This window comes from Bacillus rossius, chromosome 7, assembly GCF_032445375.1.
Source record: "Bacillus rossius redtenbacheri isolate Brsri chromosome 7, Brsri_v3, whole genome shotgun sequence".
NCBI classification, from domain to species: Eukaryota; Metazoa; Arthropoda; class Insecta; order Phasmatodea; family Bacillidae; genus Bacillus; species Bacillus rossius.
This window is the reverse complement of record NC_086335.1, coordinates 14,729,116-14,740,601: the sequence shown is the minus strand read 5'-3', so window position 1 is coordinate 14,740,601 and position 11,486 is coordinate 14,729,116. Positions and strand designations below refer to the sequence as shown.

The 11,486-nt window shown below is 34.9% G+C and overlaps 1 protein-coding gene across 4 annotated transcripts in view; it reads right to left on the bottom strand.

Moving 5' to 3' along the window:
• Positions 1-4,682: 4,682 nt before the first annotated feature.
• LOC134533683 (sodium-coupled monocarboxylate transporter 1-like) overlaps positions 4,683-11,486 on the bottom strand; it is a 115,972-nt gene continuing 109,168 nt past the window's right edge. For 2 of the 4 annotated variants that reach the window (XM_063371235.1, XM_063371237.1), the window contains one exon: positions 4,683-5,044. In XM_063371235.1, the coding sequence (XP_063227305.1) occupies positions 4,753-5,044 (292 nt within the window). In that variant the 3' untranslated portion in view covers positions 4,683-4,752. The other 2 variants (XM_063371236.1, XM_063371238.1) reach the window with 2 other exon arrangements.

Below are 11,486 nucleotides of genomic sequence, written 5' to 3'. Positions count from 1 at the left end.
TTCTATGACACTGTTATCAAGCACATTCAGAGTCACCATTACAATTGTGTATTACACATTCACGAAGCTTCAAGTTAACGATGTTGTCACAGAATTTACAACCTGGGCACTGCTTAACTGGCCCGAAGCAAATTTCATCATGTCGCTTTAAGTTATTACGAGAACGAAATAGTAGGGGCACTGATACATTGCTCTTTGTACACTATTAGGGAATACACATCTTCAATGCCGGTCAACATAAGATTATATGGTAAAGTAATTTCCCCAGCAGTCACATCGGTAGTCTGAAATTGTCGCTGCACCTCCATTGGTCTTCGCTGATGGATTTACCAAAGTATATGTCTTTGTATCCATTGAAGTCTCTTTAGCTGAAGACACTTCAGAAGTTAAAGTTTCCTTGGCCAATGAAACTGCTGTAATCATGTTTCCTGAAGTGCAGCTACCACTAACATTTCCAAGGTGTCAGTATCGCTGCCATCGAAATCTCATATGATGATGGTATACATTCCCTCTAGAAATCTGAAGTCGTCAGCATCGCTGACATCAGTCCCCGCGACCGCTACTGAACACATTCCATTAATGTCTCTGCATTTGGCGGCCTTGTTGCCAACATGGTCCACACTGCCGATGGTACACCTTCCATCAAGCTAGACAATGAAGATGCTCCAGCTAAATTCCTGTGTGTGTATTAAAAAGAGCTGATTCACATATACTAAAAAAGCCGCAGGTGAACTGACGACTCCAAATCTGGACCTCACTTATACACTCATGGTCTCTGGTATAAAATTTGATTTAAAACAATAAATTTCCTTTTTTATATAACGTTTATATTATGTACGAATTTTAGATTGACCAATCATATTACAAAATTGTTCCAACAGGTTACACTTTGTTTCAACTAGCTCCAATAACATTTGACTCAAATTGCCTCCAATGGCTTTAATTAGATGCAATTGCTTCAAATAGCTCTAATGGCTCTTACTGGCTACATATGGCTCAATATGGCTCCATAAAGCTACATCAGGCTCCAACTAGCTGCAATTACCTTTAGCGCCAACTGGATAATCCGGCTTCAATAGCTCCAATTAGCTATATTTATCTCCAAATAACTGGTTTCAACAGATGCATTAAGGTTTTATAAGTAATTAACAGTATGTAGCCTAAAACTGTTATGTCACTAAGTTATTTTGGTGATAGATAAATTTCAGGCAATTTGTGAAGCAAATAGCAGTCTTAACCTGACGACCAATATGTTAGAATCTTTTCACAATGAGTAATCAATCTTTTCCGCTTATTTTAGTTTCCATACATTGTAACGGGTCGTACATCTGTTATGTCTCCACATGCGTCAGCAGTTACCAAACTCTTAATTCAGTGAAACATCCTGCGAGCTCGTGTGATGCAACAGAAAAATAACCGGGATCAGTGATTTCAATAGTTTTCTGGGTTTTATTACAGTTTTCTCAGTCTTAACGACGGTTGCTGCCTACAAGTACATAAAACTGCCATGCAGGTGACCAGACATCGGAAGTCACCAAAAGACGTTCATGGGCGATCAACTATACAAGAAGATAGCTGCGACCAACTCGATGCCACCACAAAAGAGGGAGACTAAGCACTGGTCACCATGACTATTGACATAGGGAGAAATGTTGAACGGGGCAGTAAGGAGTGTCAAGAGACTCACTGTGAATAATGTGTTGGAGTCCACCACCAAAGAGTAGCAACTCGCTGGGTGACTTTTAGTCCGAAAGCGAGTAATGCCAGACATCACCAAATATGCTATTGTCTACACCCCGATGAGAGAAACTGGTTACGGTCCACCAGTGACAATCAGATACTCGCTGAATGAGTTGATGGCTGTAATGCCAGTGAACAGAAACACCATCGAGGAGATGGCAAGAAATACTACATCATGAGAGTCCAGGTTGGAGTCCTCCTCCCACGAATAACTACTCGATTGGCTACTGCCCACTGAGCTGATCCTAATCAAAGAGAATCATTTAGACAACTAGGGGTTGCTGGTTGGAATCAAGTAACTCTGGCTGCCCAATAACTGGGCGAGTGCAATCCAAGGAAAGCAGACGAGGCCGTTGAGTTATTGTCCAGACGACCAACCAGGCGGCATCACTCCCTATGCTCCATTCTGCGGAGGTGAACGAGTGACGGACGAGTTAGCATGATGCGGCGCTCGTCTCTGGGAGGCCGCACAATCCGTCGCTTCTGGAGAGACTGCTTGATATAATGCGATTAGCGTCTCTCGACAGCGTTTGTAGCAGATGCCCCTTGTTCTTGTATTTTTAAAATAACATGCATATTAACTGGAGACTGTTTCTGGCATAATATGTCTAACTTTAGCTCCAGGAACGATTTTATAATACACGTTTGTACAATTGCAGCAAAGTAACTATGGAGTTTGTCTTTTTTTAACATTTAAGTGTTTTAATAAGTATTAAAACAGAGTGCAAAACAGAGTGAAGTGTTTTCGTTGTGAATATGGAAAATTATTTCTAATAGTTTCTGAAACAAAAATTTTGTTTGCAGCCAAGTTTAGGTGAGACCACGGAATCGGCATTTACTATTAGATTAATTACTCTTGTTTTGTGAATGTTTAAGTAATAAATTGCAAATGATCTTTGTGCTTTTGAAATCGGAGGACCCATATGTTTTTAAAATTGATTGGCTGTGTTTTTAAGAAAAAAACACACAAACCACTTAACAACATGATCATTATTAATAATTTCAAAGTCGCTAGTCTTCATCACTATTGCCAGCTACATAATCATAATTCATAACAGCATTACATACATTTACGGTATCTTTTATACTTATTTTAAAACATTTTTTACATCGTTTTGTTTTGGGGCCTTCAAAATAGTTTTCGATCTAGTCGGCTATATGTGTTTCTTATTGTTCTATGTTTGCGGAGGTGACTAAGATTTGGTGTAATTTTTTTTTCCTCTCCATGGAGGTATAAGTCCATTCTTCTTTCACTGTCTTTTTGATACCTTTACCAGCTTTCTATTTTAAATCATTAGTGTAATCTGCATTAGTGTTTATAGCATCATCATTTTCACTTTCCTTGAGATATTAATATTGGTCTAATTATTTTCTGTCATTCCATTTTCTTGATGCTGTAGACATGTCCTCGTTATTATTAGTTAGCTTGGTTGTACAATTTTGCGATGATTATTCAAGAAACATCTTCGTCCAAAATACTTCTGGAACTGACAGCAAATAAATGGTTTTTGATAAGGACCCAAAATACAATACATGTATTTCTTAAGGTAATCTACTTGCTGCAGTAACAACAAAGTTGGCCTTTCGATAACACCGCAGGCATCTCTCCGGAATGCACAAAATCACCTTTGTGACTTTTTACAGATGCATACTACAAAAAGTATGTATTTAAATCCAACACATAAGCATTAATTTAAATAATCGATTAGCGAGAGTTAATTTTCTATTTGGAAAAATGCATGCCTAATTAGTTCTGCATTTGACTAACAGATGTTGCATCATGTAATGACTGAGAGAGTGCTCTTTCTTTAAGAAGAAATATTTCAATCCACCTATCATAATTATCTTGTATTTTAATAGACTTATCAAACATTCTAATTCATTGTGTTTTCAAAGTAGTCGCTGTTTTATGTGGAATGTAGGATGCTCTCTGACGGTCGTAAGAGAAGGAGGGCATCGCTAGACCTTAAAGGGAAGAGGAATGATATTGCATTATAGTGTTTCTCAGTTTTAATTAACATAGTTTATGGACTGAAAAGAGAGTTTCAGTGCCACCTGATTAAAATATTAAATATTGCTGATTTTGTAACAGGAATTCAAGACAAAATCACTCAAATTATTTCAAGATAGGATTTTATCATCGAAATTAAATATAAGATTTTCAATTATTCTGCATTTTGATATTGCACTTAATTCGGAAATCATTTATTTTAATGTTTATTAAAAATTATTTTAATAAATATTAATTTATCTTAATAATCTAAAGTATTTCTTTTAATTATTTTTTATATTTTTTTATTTGCTGTCAGACCTGCTATGACTCTTTTCGGTTTTGTTTATGTGAAAATATTTTTTTAACCTTATTTTTGCAGCTGTTATAAAATAATTGTAATTCGGTCTAACAATATAAAAGCATATCTAATGTCAGGAAAAGCATCAATCCCATTAGGATGCATACATGCACAGACTCAATACAGAAGAAAATGATACAGCTGTTGATACCTTTCCGGAGTAATGTTAAGCCACATACAATTTAACTGAACTCTAAATACATACAATATCTGTTCTGCGTTAGAGTTCACGTTGCGCTGCTCCCACAAATGTTCTAAAATAAAAATATCGGAACAACATTCTGGCCTCGGCAGTGAGTTAGTGTGATGCATAAAAATCAAAAATAATTTTTCTTCCATGCTGTTGCTGCCGTTGCCAATCAATTTACATGCTTGATCATATATGATTACATAATTTTGTTCACTTTAATAATTATCATAAACAAGATATTTTCATGATATTTACTAAAACAAACTTAATGGTTGGATTGTAAAAATTTACAGAGCGTGAAATAAAATTTGCCTTTTATCACATAAATTTTAGAAAGCAATATGTTTTTAACTAAATTCCATATTTGTGCAAATGTAAAATAATTGAAAGATATTAAAACAAATGTCTAATAAATTTTTAATAAATAAATTTATTTACAAAAAATTCATCAAAATTTAATAAAACAATTTTTCAAGACAAATGATTATTTTTACTATCATTTGGAATACACTCCGTTGTAATGTTCAACATTTCCTTTTCTGAGGGATGTTGGACGTCCGCTTTACGCGAGTCGCCGTATTTCTTCATGAACCAAACCAGTAACCGAGCATCCACAGTCTTCGGGTCCTGGAATCCTGTGAAGTAGCTGACGGCTAGTCCAACCACTACGACAATGGTTGCTCCCACAAGACAGTAGTAGTTGAAGGAAATTTTGTAAAGTATGAAGGCGTCGTCTCCCATTCCTGGAGGTAATGCTGTGGGCCTGTAGGGATAGAACACGGCAAAATTATAATTTAAATTATTATGTTAAGTCTATTAATAACATTAATTTATTTATTTTAAATTTTTATTCAAACATTTGTTTCAAAAATTGAAATTAAATTATAATCAAATACAAAAAAAATTAATAAAATTGGTTTAGGTTTGATTCTGATAAACTTAATTATAAATTGCTGTTATACTACTGAAAAAATGAATTCCGTTTTAAATTGCATTTTTAAAGAAAATAGTTTTAAACATATTTAGATACTAAAAAAAAATATTATTTAAAACTAAAAAAAGACATGATTTGGTAACCATTATGTTCATGGTTTTAGTAAAATAATGTAGATACAGCAAAAATCATTAATTATAGTGATTGTGTCGATATTGATAACCACATGTATTTCATAAATATACATTTTGGCATGGCCAAAAAATTCATAATTTTATATGGACGAGTAAATTTTTATTGATTGTGGGGAAATTCATGCACGTAAACAGTAATAAAATCAAGAAAATATTTTTTTGACTGCCACAGCTGCATGTCCACCTGTTTGCTCGACGCTAATTTATTTTCCTTTCTTTGATATAAAATTTTATTTCTTATTTAGTCAGTGCATCTAACTTCTAAGCTAAGAAATGTTTAAATTAAAAGCATTTTTAATACAGTGAGCACAATTCTAGATAAAATAAAAAAATTGTAAAAATAAACATTTAAATAATCTCAGCTTAAATGGAAGTGATAATTTCGAAACTTTAGTTGTAGTATTTCTAATCATGTTCATATATTTGTACAGTATGAACATAGGATATGACATAACCATCTATTTATTATTAAAAAAAGGTACCTGGTATTAAATTCGTATATTTTAATTTGTGAATCACTGTTTTTATTTGCACAGTCACTTTGACTGCATAATGATATTTTAATTTATTTATTTTACTAAACTTATTTACTTTATCGTTTTTATACCATTAGTCTTTGACCTGAAGGGTTAACATAATAAAATATTCAATTATTATATTACACAGTATCACACAAATGTATATAGGAAAATAATATTTCAAAAAAATTATCCAGGATTAAAAATTAGAACCTGAGTAGTTTATAAGAGCCGGTACTAGTCCCTGTTGCTGGATGAGTTTCTGGTACCATGTGTCACCATCTTGGATAGTGACTTGAAGTATGGAATTTTAGATTACTTTGACCTTACGCCATATAGGATTCCATAATATTGCATGAAATCCTGTCCGCCCTTATGAAAAACAGTAATTATTGTGTAAAACATCATTAAATGTTTTAAATTTACAAAAATTATTTTATTAAGTTTTATCCTGTACTTGTGAAAAAATCGAAATATAATTTATCCACAATATTGACCAACCGACTGACCCCTACCACATATACCAAGGAATATATATTACGGTAACCAGTATGACATCATGGAGGTCATCTTAGATCTGCTATCTTGTATTCTTTTTTGTCTATTAGAATATGCTAACACCATAATGTTTTGTTTCGTTACCCACTACGATCGTCAGCTGTCGTAACACCCACCATCTTGTCACCTTTATTGGCCACCATAATGAAAATCCATATTTTTCAAACGAAAAAATCCTAAAAAAATTTAAAAATAATTAAAAATTTAACTATTGATATATTTATCGATTCTTTAGATTTCTGTCCTTGGTTTGACACTAAGAATTACAAAGTTAGTTAAATTGACATATTAAAAAATAGTTTCCATTACAAGTTCAAGATATGAAGCCACTATTTTACAATAATAATTATTACTTAAATTTCTAAACCACAACATGAACAAACAAGCACGTTATTGAAAACTTTAGGAGTTCTGAATTTTCGCATTTGCTACCTTCGAATTAAAACGATAAAGTCCCACTTTTGAATTGTAGAGTCAACAATCTCTTCGTTTAAGTATATTTTCTACAAATTATTTGTACAGATTCATCGTAGGCTGAATCTCTTTGGCATAAAAGCCACACCGAATATGCTTGTGAAATTAATCTTCGAGGGGATAGGTACTGGGCTCTAATTCGCAAACGTGGGTCTTAGGGATCAGTGTGGGTCTTTAATTCGTAGTGAAACCTTTCTCGAAGACGCCCTTATGCTTGGAGATCTGCAAAAGTTTAACGCTTTCGTCTGTTTTTCTTCTTCGTGTTGGGAAACTGTCTAAAGTGAACGATTGTCCTTTAAGCCTTTGGGGTTAATTTTCGTGTTAAAATGCACCTTTTGATGGGATTCATCAGTAGGAATGTTCGACAAGGTAACCAACGACTTGTATGTTTCTTTAGCCGTGTACTCACACTCTTGATGTACAAAATGGTGGTACGAAGGTTTTGACATAACTAAATACAAAGTAGTTTTTGGTGCCAAACGTTTTCATCAAAGCCTTAAGGGTCGCATTGTGGGATTATTGGCCGATATCTGTTTGCTCAAAATGATTGCAATGGCTTTAGTGACACCAGTCGCCTTCTTCGATTTCAAAGGTGTGGCCTAAGCTCACCTGATATACACATCAATGACTGTCAACATGTATTCGTTCTTGTATATGGTATTATCTTAACAAGATCCCCGTGGAATAAAGCACTTATGCTCACATACTAATACTTTGGGTCGAAGATAGTTCCATCTTGCAAGAGCAGGAATTTCTCGAGTGATTCGTGTTAGACTTATAGTATGGTTCCCCTAGTTCTTTAAGTATAAAAACTATGTTGTTAGTTTGCGAATAGATTCCTGCACTAAGCGAAGTCAGCAGCGAGATCACCTTGTTCTCCAGGCGACGTCTCTTCGGACGCAGTGGCCACACCAGCTGGTCTGCTGGCAGTCAGAGAGCAGAATTGTGGTTGGATCAGGGACTTCCGACTCACACCGCGGCCGCGAGTCCATCGCCGCCTCCCAGGCTTCTTTCAGCAAACAAAACCTCCAAAACTACGGGTCTAGAGTCCTCCTGGGTTCGCCACAAGATGATATGTACCCCTCGCCCCGGGCACTAAGTGTCTCGCGATGGCCCTGTATGATGTTTACAGCTAATCAACGGTATGGTCGTCAGAGATGGAAATCGAACCAACAACACATTCAAGGGCAGGGGGAATGAACCAGCCAGGTTCTACAGTAAAGAACCATCTCGGCAATTCGGGTGAACTGTTCTGGTTTTGAAATTGGATCCCCCTGAGTCCTATTTTTATATTTCAAATAATTGGTGTAGTACCCTTAATTTTCACATTTGCCATACCTATTTCTGCAATTAATACCACCCTTCTTAACTTTTATTTAGCGAGCTGAAAATTTCGGAGAATGTTCTTCAAGGTGTTTAGAATCTTATAAAATTCTATGTATTTCTAATGATTTAATTTTAAATTTAGTTATTTTTTTGCTGTAAGGTTTTGTTTGATTAAAATTTGTTTATTTTTAAATGATCCGATTTAGCAAAAAATTACAGTTTAAATCCAGCTGTTTTAAAAAAATTTTTTAAAATAATGGTCATGAGTGGGATTCGAATTCATGCTAAAAGTGTACCAGAACGCTCACTTAACTTCAAAGTCAAAGCAAAGATCTCTATAAGTCTGGCAATTTAGACAACGTTTTTAATTTTTTATTTTATAAAATATGGGTGGCACACTGGCAAGTTTGACAGTCACCAATGTACCAAACACTTCCCCCCTCCCCGTAATGTGGTTTCTTTCATTTAACCCCACGTCGTTGTGATATTGTATTTGTAGTGGTTGGTGTATGGTTAAGCGCCAAGGAGACCATTAGGACAACACAAAATACATCTATGTCTTACCCGGGATTCTAACCCAGAGACCCCGGACCGTATCTCAACCATCCTGACACTTCAATAGTGTGGCAACTCCAACATTATTTGCGTACGAAAATGTTATAGCTAAAACATTTTTGATTGATTCTATCTGGACTAAGAAAAAATATAAAAAAATAATAATCTTCCAAATTGCTTCAATTGTACTTTTTTTAACTCAATAATCTACTAATTTCCCAAAAAAAATCCATCGTTATTAGCCGACGGACAGAAACATGTGTATAATGTATTATTACGTATTACTGGGGGGCAATTGTAATTTGACTCGTCCCAATACGCATAGACAACGTTCTAACTTATTTCGTGCTTTTAACCTTTACTGCAAGTTCACTTAAAATATTAATAAAATAATTTTTGATTTTTTTTGTTTTGCTTCGTTTATGTGACTATCTGGATAGCTATCGCGAAAATATTCATTAGTAAGCTGCATCAGTTTTTTTTTACTTTTGAAAATATTCGCAGGAATAGCCATTAGTTTAATTTCTATACATCAATTCGTATAGACATGGAGTCCCAGGTATTTTGTAATCATCTAATAATATAATAGGTATTTCCTGGTAATAAGAGAATTCCTTTAGCAATGAGAAAACATTTATGTTTTCGGTACATTCCATAGGTCGAATAATTACTCAGACTCGTGAATGGTCTCAGGTATGGTCGAACTATTGCATTAACTTTGTGTCCACATTTCCCTTATTTTTTATTGAGCATTAATTCTGTACTCGTAAAGTCATGTGCTCCTCGAGCTACTTGATAATTTCCTCTTATTTTATTTTTGTATGTCATTCATTACAGTCTTCACGGTGATGAATGATTCAGATTTGTTTTTGAGTTGGTCAAGATGGCAAGTGAATAGTTTAAAAATTTATTAAATTTCCATTTAATGTGAATGTCTCAGTCATCTAGCATGAATATATCTTGCAGAATCATACTGTGTAGTGCGATGAAGTTTATTGGCCAAGTCTATACTATACTTACTTAAAAATAAGTAACAAAATCTTCCTTTGTACATTTTTTCGTCCTCACTAACTTTACCGATTTCTTCCATACATTACTCGATCACAATCTTACTGTATTTAGCAAGATCTTTTAAATTTGCTAATTAAGATAGTGAATCATTCAGACTATCATGCAAGGTCGTCAAATTAACACATATATTATTGAATTCTTTACCTGAATCATGTTACGAATTTTAGAATCCGAGACCTTTACACGCTGGTCAATGTCTACTTTGTACTCAAGTAATTCGTGTTTCGCACTTTACAATTTTATACCAAGTGGCAAAATGTACTTACGGATTTCTGTGATACGAATCTTGAGAACAGTATGCAAGTAATTTTAAGTACTTAAAGTTCAACTGCTATGACCAAATTTGGAAGTGCTATGATTCATGTTTGAACATAAATTGATTGAATACTTGTCATTATCAGCACTTTTATAAAGGCCAGTACTTGATAATAACAAGAAATCCGTGCAGGTTTTTTTCAGCACAAGGTCAACATGTGGTTAAATTTCTGAATCCTCTTATCAGTGCTTATAATATCGTCATAAGAATGACATAAATTAAGTTTGTCCATGCGATACAACAACGTGTCGTTGGCATTGTTCCGTAGCAAATGTTTAGGTATTCTGTTCTACATATGCTCTAACCTAGTTTTGTGTGTCTTCCCATGGAAAACTATGTTTGAATCAGGACAAGCTTCTCGCACATGACATCGCCGAAAACAAACCCGCAATCGGCTTGTGCTTTGCTAGAAGTTATCACACCTGCAAAGTCAGTAAAGAAAAAACTCCATGCACTCCACCATTTAAATAATCGTAGCCAAGCTCTAGTACAAAGGCTGCTGCAGCGACTCGGAACACAGGTACATGTTCTCGAACCTAAGATAATTTGGTTCTTCTAGCAAAATTGGTAAAACACACATTTTTCAGCAGTTGGATTGGCCTACGATTAAAATACAACAAATATCCATCAGATGATTTACACGGACTGGTTTGTACTGCGTCATGAGCACAGGCTAACACATTTCCTGCTTGATGACTAGTGTGATATTGGCGAAATTCTATCAGAACCAACACATTTATACCTTTGGCTCTGAGGTGCATAATGTCCCGTGGGGGTAATAGCAAAATTGCATTAATAATCTGAGTATTGAGCTACAGATTCCTTGCTACAGAATATGTAGTCCAGGAACGAAATTAGCCAAACGACTAGCTTGTGGTGACGTTAATTCTCTTGATGTGGCATGCAGGCAAAACATATTTCCTCAGTCAGAATATGGAATGTAGGCATCTTTCTGACGAGATAATGGCTCATGTAGGCAAAGATATAAATGGCTGGCCAGGCCTACGAATCGGAAAAACAAATCGCAGCATGAGGTGTATGTATTGAAGGTGATAAAGGCCAAGAATAAATTAGGAATGGCTATTTGTCAAACTAAAATTGGACCCGCAAGACTAAGATAACATGCTCTTGCAAGACTGGTGGAGGTGTGCGAAATATAAAGAAAAAAGCACAGACTCAGAATACGAAATTACTGGACGATTATTTTGTGTTTGATCGGCGGGCTCATTGGTGCAATAACCTGTACAGTACTGGCAATC